Genomic DNA, 19,481 nt, shown 5'->3' on the forward strand with positions numbered 1-19,481 from the left:
GTTCCACACGACATCGCTTAGGATTTGTTGCTGCGCGTTTGCGCAGAGTGAAGGAAAGATGAGACCAGCTGCACAGGCAGGCAGGCTGTGAAATGAGATGCAGGTGATCAGTTTGTGTGATCGACAACAAGAGACCGTGATCGGCGATCACCGATCATACATTTTTTCACGGAAATCGGCAGATTATGATCGGTGGCCGATCGATCGGCACACCACTAGAATATTTCAATACCCAGCTATATGAGGTCGTGCAATGAGGAAGAATTAAATATAGTTGATTTTTATGCGTATAGTATATGATAAATATAGGGTAGTATTCTAAATATATAACATGATGGTGAAATGTACTGCAGGCTGTTTTGTTTTGTAGATTTGAGACTTTTTCACTCTCAATGACAATGAATATGTGTATGTACAGCACAGGTGTGTGTGTGTGTGTTTGTGTGTGTGTGTGTGTGTGTGGTCAATGCACCTGGCTCTCTGCTGCCTATGCAGCTGCCTGCCAAGATCACAATGGGCATTTAACCCCACAGCCTTGTTCAAGGCCTATAGGATAAATTAGAGCACTAATAATAGAAGAAGCTTCAGGGGGTAAGGTAGGGGAGTTATGTTCCAGCTTGTGTGTGTTAATTATCTGTGTGCGTGTGTGTGTGTGTGTGTGTGTGTGAATTTAAAACTTCGTGCAGTTAAAACCACTGACAGTGGGAGTTTAATCTTTGCTTGTGAGACCTAGAAGAAATTGATTTTATTTGCATAACTCAAAGATGCTGAATTTATTTGCTTCATTAGAAAGCATTTATATGCTATGTACATAAATAAATTACTATAGTTAATACTGTTGTTTGTAATATTTCTTTATTATTTTGATTTTGATCAAAATCAAAATAATAAATGTTATGTTTTGACCCAGGACACTTATACTTAAGCACCTGGTATTGTTTTTGTCCAGGTGTTGTGTGTAAACTAATATTAATTAACCACACAGGCACTGTCAGCTACACTGCAACATTTTGTTTGTGTCCATATTTACAAGATCAGTAATTACACAATAAGCCTCAGAACGATTCTTTGTAAATATTTCCATCCATGTCAGCAGTTGACGTAACAACAGTTAAAACAAACGAAGGGTCATGGATAAAATGGACATCAGAGCATAATAGTATTTTAAAATTGATTGCTTTCAACTTTTTGAGTTTGTTGAGGTGGAAAATCTCAGCAAATGGTATAAAAAGTTGCTACATTGAGCAGCAAACTGACAGTAGTTCAACGAGTCTCTGCTGTAAATGGTCCTTAATAATTTCTGAGTGGAACCAACACCAAGAATGTCCAGGAGACTTTGTACCAAATGACTCACTCCAATAGGCTTAGATATCAGTGAATCTATGGCTAAAGATTAGGGTGATGGCAATGAGGACTTCCAACCTCAAAGGATTAGAGCTTATGACCAAAAACAAAACCACCACGTCTTCATCTGTTATTGTTTATTTATATTATTTGAAGTATAATTATTGATAAAACTGATATCAAATAATATGTTAGAGAAACATACAAGCTACTATTGGGTGTTGCCGTTTTTTTTTTCTTTTTCAGACAATTGTATAAATGCATTTGCCAAAAAAAAAAAAAAAACACTTTAGGGTGTGTTTTTAAATTAAATAGCAACTAATAAATTATAGTCAGAACTGTGACTAAACTACTAAGAAACGCCTGGATCCAAATGTCCTCAGCATGGTGGGAAGGGAAAAGTGTCATAAAAAAAAAAGCACTCATCAGCTCACAGAAGTGACAGTCAAGAGGAAATCTAGCTAAATTTTCATAAATTTAAAAACCTTCTTAGTTTGCAGTTATTTCTACTCCCCTATTTCAAGGTAAATGTAATTGTTTTTAAATTCCTTCAGATGTTTTTGAACCTGAGTTAGACGAAGGAAAGCCAGCCTACTCTCCTTATTGAGATTCTTGTTTCTCTCTGTCCATCAGAAACACAAAGTGGATCTGTTCTACAAGGTCCGACACGTTATGATGGAGCTGATCGACTTGAGGAGGCAGCTACTGTCCGGTCACCTCACACAGGACCAGAGCAGAGACGTCAAGAGACACATCACCGTCAGACTCGACTGGGGCAACGAGTGAGAAAACATCTTTCATCCTTATACAAAAAACTTCTTTTACTCACATTGATGCGCATAAAACTTACGATGGATTTAAAGTCATAACTCGCTCTCAGTCAATTTTAAGATCAGAACCATTGAAAAAGAAAGTTTCCACCGAAGTTTTGATTTAAACTGGTAAACTTTCTCAGCACTTAAAGTCAGGAGATGAGTGTCAGCACAGATCCCTACATTGGGTAATAGAAGTGATTTTCAGAAGCCGATGACTGAAGCATATTACCAGTAGTAGAAAAGATTCATGAAGTCAGTGAAAAGCTGATGGAAAACAGATGGGGTGGAATAAAACTGCTGTGTGCCTTCAGGTTGACTATATCAGGAATTTGATTTAATTACTTTACAGGTGCAGATGACTACAGAGAAAGAAAATGTTTGTGTTTTCAGATGTTATTCCCTACTCCATCATCTAAAAGTTGCATCCTTCTAAGTATATTATGTTGGATTTGCATTTTTAGCTACCACGATTAATTTTGATCTTTATCTGTTCTTTAAACATAGTTGATAGGATATGTCAATTCTGAAATGTTGAGACAAAAGTCTGATCTGAAAAACGTCAATCTAAAGACTAAAAAAAGTCCTAACTCGTAAAAGTGCTTTGGTTGCTACAGTTAGAAGAAAGAATTCAGATAAACTATCAATAAACTAGTGGACCAAGTTATAATAACTCTGAAAATAACATTTATTCAAATCACTTCTGTTGTAGCTGTAATATTTCTTTGCACCAGTAGAGATCTTCTTATTGACAGCAATTTTCACACATCAATGCAAACAGGGCTGAGTGAGCAAACCAAATCATTTTCGACCACACTTCCTCAAAAACATCTTAATGAGGGGCTGCTTATCTTGTTGGACAGATCAATGCTAATGCAGTTTACAGCTGGTGGGAACTCAGGAAGTAAAGGAGCTGCAGAAATCAGAGTTAATTCATTTCAAGGATATATCAAAGGTGATATTGTGAGGTCAACGAGCGCTATCATACATAAGTCCTAACACGTGATACAACTGGATTAATATTGTTAGGATAAACCCCTTTCTGTGGCTTCAGTGTGGTGACATATTGAAGTATTCATTAACACAATTAGTCTAGAAAAGTTTTAATATTGGAAATAAACTATTTTCTATTGATACATTTGAGTGTTTGAGCTAAAATGTAAAGATTTATTGATTTTTGTTTCCAATGAACAACAATATGTAATTTATATTCATTGTACATAAATCTTAATAATACCATGTCCTAAAGTTTTTAGGCAACAAATAAGGTGCCTTTTCTCCCCATGTGGGTTTCAACTCCCATCCTGTTTCTACCCTGAGGAACCTTTTCACCAACCAAGACATTTATTCACCATGTCTTCAAAGTTTGGATCAAAATCTTTGATTTGCAATCAAAGCAGGCTCAGTCATGATTTAAGAGATATGAAACACAGGTAATGACATTTCTTTGACAATGTTAGAAATTACATCAAAAAACTTGATGTTCAGGTGTGATTGCTTTGGAGGTTTGTGTATCTTGGTCTGTATCTGAATTATCTTCTATAAAATTTAAAATTGAAATCTTATCATGCCTTTTCTGTCTTTTTTCCCCTCAGACACTTGGGTCTGGACTTGGTCCCAAGGAAGGAGTTTGAGATGGTTGATGAAGACCAGATAAGTGTGTCAGATTTGTATAAAATGGTAAGACATTTGTTCAGGTCATAAAGTTGATACTGTTAAAGTTGTTGCTTTCCAATCCTTGCAGACATAATATCACACCAAAGGTGAGATTATCCTACCATATAATTTTCCTACCATATATTATATGGTAGGAAGACAGAAAAATGCTTCCTCTGTGCCAAGACACCTGTTATTTAAATAAAGTCAAATAAAGAACCACAGTTTGAAGACTGTGTGTAGAGAAGCAGCTCAAATATGAACCCAGCCGACACACTACACTACACTGTTCCCCTTAAATATTAACCAACATCTTTTTTAGTCTGATCATTAGAACAGGCACAAATGCATCCAGAGTAGTTTGAGAAAACATGCAATTTACATTCAGAGTGGAAGTGGGCTGCAGATGGCTGCATTACTTCATCGCCGTGCGTACGTACTGTGGTTGATGCTGAGGTCATACATGAATAACTGATGCGTTTCTCACCACTTAAAAGCAACAGCACAGTTGTTGAAGTTCTGTCACATCATATTGTCATAATTTTGAGTTGCTAAAGTACAAAACTTGTGGCTCTTTTCAGATGTTAGTTTGAAGGATCTTCCTACTCCATTAGCATTTAGTTCAAGCGACCAAATTGTATGAAGATTGTGTTGTTAAGTGCCGAGGCTGCAAGCTCTGATACATTCACAACTGTCCCTGAAAATGCAGGTGAAAGCATCTCTATTGACTTGAGTTCTTCTGGGTTTAAGAAAAATAAAAGGTTAATTTTAATACAACAAAAGTCTTATAAATCATTTCACGGTACTTCCTAAATTGTTATTACCACTAATCAAATTTCTTATTTTAGTTTGTCAGTTAAATTGAGACAGGCACCTTAGTCTTCATCATCAACCAATTAAAATTAATGTTAAAATACATTTTAATCCTAAATCGCTTCTGAGAAACCTTGCAAGTAAATGAGTATCTCTGGGCTGCAAATAAAGACAAAACTGCAGAAAGGAATCCATTATATTTTACAATTTAAGTTAAACAACAAAAAAGGTTGTTTAACTTAAATTGTAAAAAAAAAAAAAAAAAGGTTAAATTAGAAGGTTAAAACATTTTGATCTAGCTTAAACATTGAGTAAAAATCTCCTGAGTTTTTAATGCTGTGTCAGAATTAAATTAATACTTTATTTACCACTTATCCCTGTTGTGTTGATTTTGTCTTTCCTGTGTTATAGCTGAACAAAAGCCTGTTGTCTGTCCTCTGCCTTTAAATCATCAACCTTTTGAAAAGTTAGGAAACTATTTCTGTTGCTCAAAACCCCGTCTGTTCAATGTTTCTCTTTCTTCTTTTCTTTGAAAACAAAATAAAAGTAACATTTAATCTAAAATCAAGGTAAACTTGTTTTCCTGGAAACAGATGTTCAAGTCAAAGTAAGCAATTTCTCTTTTGTTTCAATTCATTGTGTTGCTTAAATTTTTAGCACAACCATCTCAAAGTATAAATTGGCCTAAAATGAAGCGAGGATATTAGTGTGCAGCCTGCAGCCATGTGCTGCTTGTTTCATCTGAGTCCTTCAGGTCACTTCATAACTGCTGAACCAACGATCTGAACTAATGACTGCAAAATTACTCTCCGTATCCGCACGACCATTTTTGTGGTTTTTCATGATTCTGTTCACAAAAGCATCAGTCTAAATGTTTTCAGCTACTCCTCAGGTGAACTGTGATGGATTTGGGAACATTTTCTGAATAAATGTTTTCTTATTATGAGGTTAGGGTTATCGTTTCCAGACTACAGAAGTTCCAGAAGTTACTAAGCAATATAAAATCTTTTATAATTGTGTTTCTTTTCAAGGGCACACTGCATCATGTTATAATGTTTAAAGTTAAGTCTGTGTCTTATTTTTTGTCATTTTTATGCTATATGAACAAACTTTAGTTTGCAGTTAGAACATATTTTTCCTCCCGACCTACAATAATGAAAAACCTATTTCAAAATAACTAAAGCTTATTAATAAAGTTGATGTGGCTGCAGTTTGAGACACGTCCTTGAAGATTCTTGGTCTCTTAGAAAAACTTTACATTTTTGCTTGATTCAAAATAGCTTAACAGGCTCAGAGGATCACTGATGTTGCTGTAATGCTTTTCTTCTGTTGCTTAGAGACTGATCTGAAATTAAGAGACATGGAAACTGAGGAGGACTAAACATATGAAGATCATCCCTTTACAACACTGTGTTAAAAAATACAGTTTCTCAGAACAGGAAAATGCCTTCATATCAGGCATTTTACCAGTTTGTTTTATTCTTATTCTTTGTTACCAACAAAAACTAGAGACAAATCACAAAAACCTGTCAGTGCTCATGTAACACTAAGCTAAAACCTTTTGGGTTCATGAGTAGAGAAACAAGCTTTTAAAACAGATAGCTGCTATTTAATAAAGTAAGTACTCAATGGATACATCTGAATGCCAGTTATTAATTCTTTATTATTTCCTTGATTTTCTAAATAACATACAAGTGGTTAGATAAATAACTGGCATCCACTGAAAACACAATCCATATTAATGAAATAGCAGGTGTTTGTGCAGCTATGCCATAAGCACCAATACAATTGCATTTGTCTGTTATTAGTGTCAATCTTTAGTAAACAACCCATTCTGATTCATTAAAACTTAGTTTTAGGATTAAACAAGAGAAAATGCCAGCAGGCTGGTTCTAGTTTCTCTCAGGTTGGAATAATTGGAGCCGTCTTGTCAGTGACGGTCCTTACTCCCATTCATCAAACAGCATTTGACTTATTGCTTCCTCTCTACTCAAAAACCACTTGACAAATTAAGTTGGAGTAATGAGTCTCTGAGGTATTAAAATATTTTCATCATCTGAGGGAGCGACTGTAGAGGAGAGGGAAGAAAGGTTGGAAAGGAGCACAGATCACAAATAGCAGAGTCAGAAAGATGAGGAGAAAATGAGCAGAGAAGAAAAATGTGAAGAAGAGAAAATGAGAGGAGGATGGATTCAGAAAAAAAGAAACGTGTTCAAATAAAAGAAACTGAAAAATCACAAAATTGTATGTTTGGCATAGCAGAAGATTAAACTACACAAGCAGAATAAACCTGATGTTTTCTTTGTCTTTTACAGCATCTGTCCAGCAGACACAGCGTCCAGCAGAGCACCACACAGGTAATGTTTCCATTACTGTCTGTATGAAGTCTGAAGTCCTGCCAGATATGCCTTTCTATCATTTTGTTTAGTAAAATATTTCAGTTAACATGAAGGGATGAGGTAAAACTAAGGCCTCACGTCATCAGGAGATCATACACTTACAATATTTTAGATAAATATTCAGATTATTTAATCAGTTAATGAGAAAAGGTTCTAAGTTTTCTAAAACCTTTTCTCATAAATGAGCTTTCAAATTTGCCCGCTCTCATAAAAATCAGATATTGGCCATCAAACTCCATTTAGTAGGCCATGAAGTGGATGTACAGAACATAAATGCATTATTTACCAAATGCTGCAGTCCAAGAAGTCCTTTATAGGTGATGATTCTGATCCCAACGTTTATTTGTGTATAAAAACCCAAAAGCTTAGCAGCTCTACAGGAGTGAGTTATTCCACTGTAAACTAGTTATTTGTAAAATGTTACATTAAATGTTTTCACTGAAGTTAAGATTAAAATCAAACAATCTAATCCTGATGCAGATCAATAAATAATAAAGCTATGCCATAAATAACTAGATTAAATCATTTCAAAAACAAATTCAAGTTTTAAGAAACAGATACAATAGTTTAAATCTTTACCCAGATAAGCACCAGATGACACTCCAAAATATGTAATTGATCTTGAAATGATAAAAAAAACTGTCAATGTTTTACTTTGTGGATTTTTCAGGGTGAGAATAGCCGGCAGAGACACGGAGAACCATGCAGGGTTCCAGTACCACACCACCTACTGGTCAACCTGAAGAGCTTCACCTACAACAGCATAGGAGAGGACACAGACATATTTTTCTCTCTCTATGATCTGAGGGAGGGAAAAACCATCAGGTATGAATAAATGTTAATTATTTCAGTTTTGCTTAGTTTTGCAGTAGTTGTTTGTTGATTAGTAAATGAAAGATCAGTCAAAATGACCTTGATGTCTTGTGTGTGTGTGTGTGTGTGTGTTTAAATATAGAAGTCAAAATAATTGATGATCTAAGTAAGTCAGACTTTCACTATTGAATTTTAATCATTTTTTAAATTTAAAACACAAAAGCAATATTTGTTAATCTGGAATATAATGCAAATTTATTTTACAAACATATTGCATGGCTGTGTAATAATAATACATTTAACAGACACTGGCATTAAGTGTTGTTTGTGGCTGGAATGGATCAGATTGATCTGATTCTGAAATGGGAACTGACTGCAAAAAACATGTTGATTATTTTTAATAAAGTTTCAAATCAGTTCAGTTTCACAGGGAAGGAAACATCCATCAGTTCTCCGTGAGGAAATCTGAACGGTTGTTCATGCATGAAATTGTTTCACTGATTTAACTTTAACCAAGCTCCATTTCCTTTACAGAATTATTGCTGGTATTGCATGCATGAATGCGATTTGTGGGAAACTTGGTTAAAACCATTCAGCTCAGTGATGATAAGATGATGAAAATTTCACAGGAAGTTGTAATGTCTATTGATATTGCAAACTTTTGTGAGGTGATTATAAAATTGAGCTCAGTGTTTCTACAGTCAAATTATAAAGTGACAAATCGTGGATTTGGGTGATAAAGCATGATGAAATTTCAGATAATACTTCATTTTGAATGGAAAGGAGAACATTTCTGCAGCATTTAAATCCATAACTAAGACTTCTCATGACTACTCAAACTAGAGTTGCAATGATTCAAAGAAAGAAATGCTGGCAGAAGCTGAAGAAGGAAAGATGATTGCCCCAGCCAAAATATGCAAAAGATGAAGAAGCCCTGAAATCAGTCATGTTCACAAAGACAGGACTGTCAATAATTCCTAAGACATCTAAAATGAAATAATTTAATAAATCAACAAACATTCTCTTCTGTGACTGTGGTTATTGGGACGTTTAAGCCAAATATCCTCTCCCCTATGGCCGTTACAAACACTGAGCATTCTCATCAAGTTATTTGTCAGAAGCAGAAATCAGGAACAAAACACTGAGACATGAAGGCTCATGATATAAACTTTTTTTTCAGGATGTCTACAGAGCTGCTAAAAATAATCACCTTCCTATGGTGTTCTTGTCTTTTGGCTTTTTTGTCACACTTCAATGTTTCAGATCATCAAACAAATTCTAATATCAGACAAAGATATCCTGGGTAAATACAACATTTCCAAATTATAATTTTATTTGTTAGCTACCAAACATTGTGTGGAAAAATAGTTGCTTATAAAATTAGGAATTCTCTGTGATAACCCACATTTATCAGAATATCGAGTTCACTTAAACCAGCCTGCTGTTAGTTCCATCAAGTCAAAACATCACTTAAGTAGAAGCTGTCTGGCAGCATGAAGTAGGCTAAAAGATCTCAAAAGGTTATAAAAATGCTTTGATCTAAAAAGTGAAGAACAGATTAGAAATAAAGTCACTGACATTTATCAGACTGAAAAGTATTATAATAGATTCTTGTTGAATGGACATTGTTTCGTCCATTCGGCACCTCCGTCCACTCGGTTGTCACCACTCTGCAGCTCTCTCCACTCTGCAGCTGCGTGCTCACAGATTTGACAGATGTTTTACACCAGAGTCCATACCTGACTCAACACCACTGCCTTTTATTTGTTTACTATTTACCAAAGACTTTTAGTAAAATAATCCGTACCCTGACAAGACAAAAGGTAATCTCATATACAGCCTAACATGGTGATGGTGATAGTGTGATGGTCTGCGGCTGCTTTTCTGCTGTAAGACCTGAAAAACTTGTAATTGATGGAACAATGACTTTGTCTCTTTACCAAAAAATCCCAAAGGAGAATGCCTGGCAATTACTTTGTAACCTTATGCTCCAGCGTACTTAAGGCTATGCAGCAGGACAATGATCGAATGCACGCCAGAGAGAACACTAACATCTCTCAGTGGCCCAGAAGCAAACAAAATGAAGGTTTGGAGTAATCAAGTCAAAGTCCAGACTTAAATCCACTTGACCTAAAACAGGCCCTCTACTGTCACTGAGTTAAAACTATGGTGAAATTAAAATTGTGCCAACGGGTTGTTAGATTTATGGGACAATTACTTTTTCTCATAGGACAAGGTTGGTTTGGATAGCATTTTTCCTAATAAATGATTTACTGTTTTTTTTTTTTTTTTTTTTTTTTGCATGGCACTTTTTATCTTTAATGTTAAAGTCAAATGATGGAGACAAAAAGCAATAACAGAATAAATCTGTAAGCAAAAACTTTTTACACTAGGTGTTATAATCATTACCTCCATTGTTGCCTGCGTTCACAGAATATTGTCCTTTTCTACCACTTTGCACTGTAGTGCTCGTTCCCATCATGCACCCCTCCCTGTCTCACATCTCCTTAATAAAGTAGAATAAGTAATAGTAAGTGGCCACACAGAACTTATTAATAATAAATGATCCCCCACCTCGCTCCTCCCTTCCTAATGAATGCCCATCAATTATACATTCTTAGAGAAAACACAATGCTAACAGACGAATAATAGTTAACGTCAGTAAAGAGGCTGATGTGGGTCAACTGTGATAGTGTGGCTGTGTGTGTGTGTGTGTGTGTGTGCGTGTATGTGTGAAGAATTTCAGTTTTTTGAATGGAAAGTTGTCGGATCAGTGCGTTTATTTTGGTCAGTATGACTTAGTTCCCTNTGTGCTCCTGCAGAGAGGAGGATAACAGTCCATTAATGAAATAAATAGGGGCACAAGAAATGCTCTGTCATCTTATCTTTTTTTTGCTTCTTTAATTTCGCTCGTTGCTGCAAACCAGCTAAGCGTTTCTGCCCTCTCATAACAAAAGCACAGCTGAGCCCACAAATATTTTTGACCTTGAGGGCCTATTTTCTGTCTCTGTCATGACTCGGCATACAGGACACTAATAGCAGGACCTGATCCTCCGAGGTGCTCAGATGGGAGGTCAGGCCTGTCTCTCTCTCCAAAAACATCCTAAAGCTTTTGGAGAAACTCAACATTTCCACCAAGACGGTTTCCCTTCAAAGCAGTTCAACCTATAAAAGTGTTTGTGCAACTAAACCTGTAATCTCCATTCCTTTCTCTTTCTCACTGACTGCAGTGTCACAGTATAACTTAGATTCATGCTGAGTTTTGTCATACATTATTTTTCTCTCTTTTTTAGTCTTCTTCCTCCTCAAAACAATTATTATTACATGGGGGAACATAAATCCCAGGAAAAAGGTTTTCTGCTGTTCTTTATTAATAACGGAGAAAGAATGTCTTAATGGAAGTTTTCTGTTAGAATATTTGTCTCTATTTTAAGTTTTCTCACATTAATTAGTCTTTGGAGGCTCACACAAGTTTTAGCTCATCTCATTTAAACATTTTCTGTTTTCCTTGTAATTACTTTTTGTTTTCACATTGCTATTTTCTTTTATGTGCAGTGAGAATGATTTTATTGTGTTTCACATGGATTTTATGTGTTATAAACCAATACAAGTAAAATATAATTAAAAGTTAGAAGAAGGCTTGGTTTTTCCTGGGTTGAATGCTCCTTTCTGAGAGGTTTAAAGCTTGTTTTATTGTTTACAACCGAACACTTCTCTGGACGTTTGCACAACTAACCTCTTGTGCTGCTTGGTCTTCATTAGCTTACTGATGTTCTCTAACAAAACTCTCAGAAATCCTAGAACAGCTGGATTCATACTGGGATTAATGTACATACAAATGGACTTTATTTATTCATCAGCTGAGTTCTGATAGGAAATTATTCATTTCATATTATTTGACTGTTGTCTAACACTTTGTGTTGGTCTGTCACATAAACAGACATAAACAAGTAATTCTAGTTATCCTGTTTCTGTTGTGAAGATGAAAAAATAGATACAATAATCAGTGCTGGCAAAACTCCAAACAGCATTTCTGTGAAAAATTTTCTATAAAAGTGATGAAACACAAAGTGATAGTTGAGCTAATAGCAACCAACTGTGTAAAAGTCTGAATATTTTACATCCAGCTTTTGCTAATAGTCCTTCTCCATTTCAGCAGCAACACTGTTTTTGTTCTTCTATGATTAGGAAAGACTTTAGACCCCATTTTGACTTTAGACCCCATTTTGACTTTAGACCCCATTTTGACTTTAGACCCCATTTTGACTTTAGACCCCATTTTGACTTTAGACCCCATTTTGACAGCAGATTTTTCTCTGAATCCTGTCGTGTCAAAATTTTTGAACATTAAAATCACGTGAGCCCAAATATTTCTCTCTCACCTTCTTCCAATTGTCCATTTCTTATTTAATCAGGAACACTGTTATATAAGTGTATTTTTCCAGCAAAGGCATGTTGTTTCTAGTGAAGTCATATGATGTCATACTGAATACCTATGTTTAAATGTCTGTAGTCACACAATAAGGTTGTGCAGGATCACCCACTATATGATTTGGAGAAATCAGGCATTAAGTTTTGCAATGAGATCAAACTGTTGACTTAAACACACTGAACTAACTGAAGTAGTGAGTGTGCTGTGTGTGCATGCGTGTGTGTGTATGTGTGAAGAATTTCCATTTTTTTGAATGGAAAGTTGTCGGATCAGTGCGTTTATTTTGGTCAGTATGACTTAGTTCCCTCATGATAACATCCCACAGGAGCTTTAAAACACTAGATTTTAATTTAATCAGTCTTCCTTTTTAATTAAGTTGTATGGAGTTTAAAGATTTACCAAAATTATGACATAGAGGTAGAATGATATTCTGCATATTCACAGAGGGCACCTGAATATAAATGCATGCCACACTTTTTAGATTTTTATTTATAGATAGAACTTTCTAGTTTTTATATTTCGAACCTTTATGTGGTACTAACATAAGTCACTGAATTTTAATATGCACATTTTAAAAAATATCATTTTCTTGATAAATACAGCGTAAATGTTTTTGTCATGAGGTTCCTTTGCAGACATGGCGTATTTAAAGGATACCTTGCAGTTCTATTTATGCATCTCTGTGTATTATGTGTGTGTGGTGACTGAGCACAGTGAGTATTCATCTGATTTGGTGCATCCATGCATACTATTGCGTGCGTTACTTTGTATATATGAGTGAGTGTCTGTATGTTCACACTTGATTTCTTCTGTGCTTGCATACATTAGATTCAATCAGGAATCGTTCTGAATGCATCTTGTTTTGTTGCATTTTTATGTTCAGTTCATCTCTGTTTTTCTGTGTATGCGTGTCTCACTGATTTCCTTGCACTATGCAGAACAAAACATGTTGAAGAGGGTGCCGGAAACAAATAACTTTAAATATGTATTTAGCAGCGTCTTGTCTGACTGTTGCTTATTTTGGCCACATATCATCTGCAGCATCCTTACCACAGTCACTTTCTGAATCAATAGAAATCCACCAGCAACACGGGAGCAAAGATTGACTGTATCTCAGTCTTTCTTCACGCCTTATCACCTCCTATTTCCCACCTACCAACACACACACACACACACAGCAGTCCCACTCTCCTACTGTTTATGGACAAAAACATATTTATTTTCTTTTGTTGTATTTGTTTGGGCTGCAGTATCACTGGGGGATTGGAATAAATCGTTTCTGTTTAAAGGCGGCAACATAGCGTGTGTTGTGGGGATTTGTTGGCCTTTGCAGGAAACTCTGAATTTCAAAGTTAACAGTAACCTGAGAGTAGCTTGTTTATAGTTGTGTGTCTGTAATAAAGACTATAAGAAGATTATTTTTCAGCGTTCAGATGTTGTTTTTAGTGGGCTGGGCATATTGTGTTTATAGGGAAGTTTAACTAAGGATAATCTTCTGTACTATTTCCAATTTCAGATGGTGGATTTATTTTATGACCTACTGTCTGCTGTGTTCCTTTGACTTCATAATCCTGGTTGTTCACTAATGTTTTCTAACAAAACATAAAGGTAGACTCTTATAGTTAAGTACATTTTGAAGGTATGTGGTTGCACTACTGTTTTTTTGTTTTGTTTTTAGTAATAAGCATAAAAGAGACTGCAAATTCAACTCATGCAAATTCAACTCATGCATTTTTATTTTTTATTTTACAAAAAAATAAAAAAAAAAACATGAAATTTTTTATGTCATTCACAATGATGCTCTACTGTGTTGCTGGTCCATCACTTAACATCTCATTAAACAAATGTTTGAAGTTTGTGGTTGTAACTTAACTAAATGTGAAAAAAGTTTTAAGGGGTATGTATATTTCTACAAACCAGAGTAGTTCGCTGTCAGATTGTGATTTTATTCCATACGAATGGCCAGCTTTGTCTCTTATTTATTTCAGCTTTCTGTTTATTTACTTCTCAGTTGGAGTAAGCTCTGCTCATGCAGAGCGTTTGGTTTTGTTTATAAAGATTATAGTTTCATTCTGCCAAACAAAGACAACATTTGGGTTCTTTCCTGACCTATTTCCTGAGCTCAGAGACCCAAATGTTAATGCAAAAAACTTTTTACTTTTTGCCAATAAATGTGAAGTTAGTGGATCAAAATTGTGTCATTAATGTGAGTTCAGTATAGTTCCTTTTGTGTCCATTTTATATTTTTCTCCTTGCCACAAAGTTACCGAAGTTTATACAAGTAAAGTTTATAAGCAGTATGGTGACTGCAGATGCCTTTTGACAAAAGTTTGCCGGTATAATAAACATAACAAGAGTTGATTTAGAAAACCAAATGGGCAAAAATGTCAGACTCTCAGTGTGAAAAACTGGTAGAGACATTCCCCAAAAAGACTTTATACAATGTATAATTACAACATAACATGATTCTGCAAAATACTGGTTTAGGAAGGTACAAATATATTTTTGTTTTTATAACCATTTTATAATTACCTTCCAATTTGTCATTAGTTGTTATTAGCCTAACATATAATATCCCACTGTAAGGCATTCAAGTTTGTAGTGGCAAAATGACTGAATTTGGAAAAATTCAGTGAGTATTAAAACTTTAGTAGATGACTAACTGGCATATTGCCTAGACATATCTAGAAAATGTAACCACACCACAGAAACAAAAACAAATCCAGCTGAAGGAGCTCAAATAAAGAAGTGTATTTGTTTCCGCTCTGCTGCCCGCTTGACCTTGCGCTCTCCTTTCTGTTTTCATCTGGGATTATGAATAAGCAGACAAAGAGCCACAAAAAAGCATTCTTGTTTAATATTTATTAAGCTATGACAAAATGTCCTCCGTTCAGTGGTAATGCTTCAGTATGTCCCCTAAAGCTCCCTCTGCTCTGCCTCCAGGCAACCTGTCATGGGAGCAGTAGTGTCTGAAAGAGTGAACTCAAAAGTAAAATACCCTTAATGTGCATTTTCACTTTTGCTAAATTTAGTTGTCAGTTTATATTAAGTTATATACTAATATTAGAGGTGTCACAGCATTTTAAATAAATGAAACTGAAACAGTTTAAATAAAAAATAAATAATAAGCATATAAATGAAAGTGGATAATATTTTGCTGATATGATTTGCATCTAGTTAAAAGAATGATTAATTTGACCTTGACCAGTTAAAAGGTTTAATGACTTTTTTTTCCTCACACCTTTGATTTCCTCTCCTCCAGGACTGAGATCAGACATGCAGCAACATCCCTGCAGGTGTCCGAAAACCAAGGACTCAGAAACATTGAAGCTAAAGCCTTTGATTGTGTTTTTCAGCGAGAAGTTCATGGTGAGATTAAACAAGAACGGAGGACCAAAGAATCCAGAGAAGGTGGACCGGCTGTGTGCGCTGTTCACGGTAACCACGACAAACACGCGTAAACAACATGTATTTTTTTGCCATTTCAAAGGCAAAATCTGAGAAACTAGTCGGGCATGATTAAAGTAAGGTTGCATTGCCCCCTGTTGATGCCTGGTCGCATCAGCCTGGAGACTTATTTGGAAAAAAAGGAAAGGGAAAAACTAGATATAGGAAATATGTTTTTTTTCTGTTATAGTACAAATTTATAAATAAAAACTCTAACATGGATTTGGTCAGTGTTAGAGGATCTAATTAGTACTGAATATTGCAAAACTATTCAACTGCTGGAACATCTTTAGCAGGTGCCATAGACTGTTTATTTGCCATTTCATTTCAGTCAATCTGCGTCATTTTGTTGGTTTGAGCAGAAATGTAAAGCAACAAGTCACTCATATAACTCAGACACAAAGTAAAGCTTAGGGTCAATCAAAGGTCTCCTTCTTCATCAGTTTCTGTTCTAGGCTGGTTACTAATAATAATCCAGCTCAGTACAAGACAAACCACATGTTCAGACAATTGTTTTAGACTAATTTGTTTTCTTGACAGTAACTGTTTTGTTTTATTGTTTGCTGTTTCGGACTGAAGGATCTGAGCAACAAAGACATGAAGAGAGAACTCTACATCGTCTCACAAGTTATTCGAACAGGTTTGACCGATCTTGCTATAACTCTTACATTGCAGTGAAAACATATCTGTGAGTTGACATTTCTTCTACTTTAGCTGTTTTATTTTACAAGTAAATGTTTCAGATCATCAAACAACTGTCAGGTAAAAATAAATGGAATAAATACAAACTCAGTTTTCAAATGATGACTTCATTTAATCAATAAAGGTATTAAGAACCGATGACAAAGTCATTGAAATCCATCTGTCTGGAAAGGACTACAGATCCATTTCATAGGTTTTGAAGCTCCAGTAAAATACAATAAGAAATATCATCATCAATTAGTGAGAACATGGAACAGTGGTGAATCGTCCAACCAACCAGAACTATTTTACACACCAACAACTCACCCAAGAGATCAGAAAGGAACTCTGAACAATATCTAAAGCGCTGATGGCCTCACTTGCATCAGGTAAGACCTGTGTTCATGATTCAGCACTAAGACTGAGACTTGGCACATCCAGTATGTCATCCTTACCAGAGCTCCGAGGCCAAAACCACTGCAAACCAAAAGATGCACAAAGACCTGTCTCATATTTGTCATGAAACCTCTTCATGATCCCTAAGATGTTTAGTTAAAATATTCTGTAGGCTGGAGACACTGAAGTAGAACTTTTTTTTGGAACATTGGAGCATTAATTCTGTTCTTTTATCAAAGAAAAAGAGATACCAAAGTCAATGTCCTAAGATGTTCTAAAACATTCAACAATGTTCTAAATCACCGCAATAAGTCCAACTCTAAATGCTTAAAAAAAAACAAAAAGTCCCTCCAATGTAATTTAAACTCATTCAGCAAAGAGGAGTGGGCCAAAAAGCCTCTACAGTGATTGAAAAGACTCATTGCCAGTTATCACAAACCCCTGGTGGCAGTTTTTGCTGCCAAGTGAAGAACAACCATTTATTAAGCTTTTTTATATAGCGTTAGGTTGATGGGGGTTTTTTCTTGATAAAATTGCTTATTGTATTTACCCAGGTTATTTTTGTATGGTATAAAAATGTATTTGATGACCTGAAAAAATTCATTTGACAAAGAAGAAAGCAAATACTATTACACAGTACTGTATAAAATGCCTTCCAGTATCGCAAAGAAGACGACCTTATAAAGATTTTAACACTTTACACGGGCAAAAATCAGCTGAAAATAAAAAGATCTGTATTTTTGGGCTTGTACAGAAACATTAATTAAAATTACTTTTGGATTTTTGAATCTGTTGCAATTTACACATAAATTACCACAATTTACTTATAAATTGTGGTAATTTATACATAAATTGTGGTAATTTATGTATAAATTACCACAATTTTTCTTCCATGCAGTTCAGCAAAACTTTACACGATTTGATCCTTTTTACAGGTCGCATGCTGCTGAATGACAGTAAGAAAGGCCCGCCACATGTCCAGTATCGCAGACCGTACGGTTGCGCTGTTCTGGCCATGAGCGACGTCCTGCAGATCATCTCAGAACTCAAAGAGGAGAAAGATTTTGTTCTTAAAGTCTACACGTGAGTGACTGCTCTCACACAGATGACAAGTTATAAACTGTTCCTTTAAGGGTTGAAGATCTGATTAAGACAGATTTGCACCGTCACAAACTGTGTCACAGCATTAATCTAAATGTGTTCAGTACGGAGCAGATCTCGAATGTGCATTTCAGTGTTTTGTGATAGGAGAAATTAGATAATATTCATTTCTTTTATAACTTTTCCATCTTTAGGTGTTTTATTTAAATCTGTCTGGAGGAAACATGAAGAAATAAATAAAAGTTGCATTAACTTGCTGCATGAATATGCACAGCCTTAGATAAATAATTTATTTTATTCACCTTTTCATCCCGTTTTCATCAGTCTTCCTTTCTTGGTTCGTGTCAAACCCAAAGTGACAAACCCAAAATAAACTTAAGCTGTTCTTACAGAAATATTTTTGACATCTGCTCATTTGCAATAACTCGCAGAGAAGCTACAAAAATTTAAATTATCTGATAGTATGAAGGCACCAGTCACAAATATGTGACAGCAGTGACCCTGCAAAAATTGGATGTTTCTCCAGAATTGTTGAAAATGTAAAAGGGAAACTGGTTAGGAAGTGGGCTGACAGCATCGCTAAAAAAGCTGCAGCGGTTTCTGGCAAGTACTGACTGTGATGCGTCAACAATCTGTTGCATCCTTCCTGTTTATTTAAATATACTGGGTTAATGACAGAAGCCTTTTTTTTAATGAAAATATCCAGGATTGGCAAAAATTTTCAAAATACTGAGATAAAATTCAAATTCTTGGTCATCATTTCAAAAGATTTGGGACTAAAACAACCTGGTGCATCATTAAAATCACTAAAAGAGCATCAAGAAATATGGTTAATTTCGGTTAATTTGAATTGTCACTTTAAAGGTGGAAATGTTTTAAAATATTTCTTATTGGTCTCATTAATTTGGTCACAAAGCCCACATTTGACCAAGGATGGGAATACTTTTTATTTTCACTGTATAACCTCTGTAGATTTCAATAGAAACTGTTAGAACTCGTATTGGTGTGTTTTCCTAAAAACACTCCTAGTTTTCTTATTTACAGCCATGGTGAGATTTACTTTATGCTGACATTATATCTGGTAGAGAATAAAGAGTCTGTTTTACAATGTCGTGTTTTTACAGTTTTACAGATTATGTTGCCAAACACTGAGTGCTTCAGCCTCTGAGGTTAAAGATAAACCAAACATGAGGGAGGACACAGAGTATCAGAAACACCTTGAGCTTTAATGTTGTGTTTATTTCAGATTTATTGCCTCTTTAATCTTTTTTTAATGTTTCACTTTCAGTTTTTTTCCCATTTTCAGTCTTACTCTTTATTATGGGAAAGGGCAAAGAAAAATATGATTTCTCAACCTTTGATTCCCCAAAGCAATTAACTGTTATTTTACGCACAAACCTTTAAGAATTTATGGCCTACAGCAGAGGAATACCTGTTGGCTAAAACATCTGAAGAATTGCCTGGAGGAGGCCTGAAGTGCTTCTCATAACATCATTATGTCACTGTTTGTGTTGCTTACATGTCTGAATATATATACAATGCATCCTCTCCCTGTGTCTACATCAGGGGTGTCAAACTCAATTTCAC

At 35.3% G+C, this 19,481-nt stretch overlaps 1 protein-coding gene across 12 annotated transcripts in view; it reads left to right on the forward strand.

The window, feature by feature from the left end:
• dock3 (dedicator of cytokinesis 3) overlaps positions 1 to 19,481 on the forward strand; it is a 153,590-nt gene that overhangs the window by 101,116 nt on the left and 32,993 nt on the right. For all 12 annotated transcript variants that reach the window (XM_016668976.1, XM_016668968.1, XM_016668965.1 and 9 more), the window contains 7 exons: positions 1,978 to 2,126; positions 3,752 to 3,836; positions 6,941 to 6,982; positions 7,695 to 7,849; positions 15,626 to 15,707; positions 16,296 to 16,356; positions 17,729 to 17,876. In XM_016668976.1, the coding sequence (XP_016524462.1) occupies positions 1,978 to 2,126; positions 3,752 to 3,836; positions 6,941 to 6,982; positions 7,695 to 7,849; positions 15,626 to 15,707; positions 16,296 to 16,356; positions 17,729 to 17,876 (722 nt within the window). The remainder of the gene's footprint in view (positions 1 to 1,977; positions 2,127 to 3,751; positions 3,837 to 6,940; positions 6,983 to 7,694; positions 7,850 to 15,625; positions 15,708 to 16,295; positions 16,357 to 17,728; positions 17,877 to 19,481) is intronic.

Source organism: Poecilia formosa, unplaced genomic scaffold (genome assembly GCF_000485575.1).
Source record: "Poecilia formosa unplaced genomic scaffold, Poecilia_formosa-5.1.2 Scaffold18, whole genome shotgun sequence".
NCBI lineage: Eukaryota > Metazoa > Chordata > Actinopteri > Cyprinodontiformes > Poeciliidae > Poecilia > Poecilia formosa.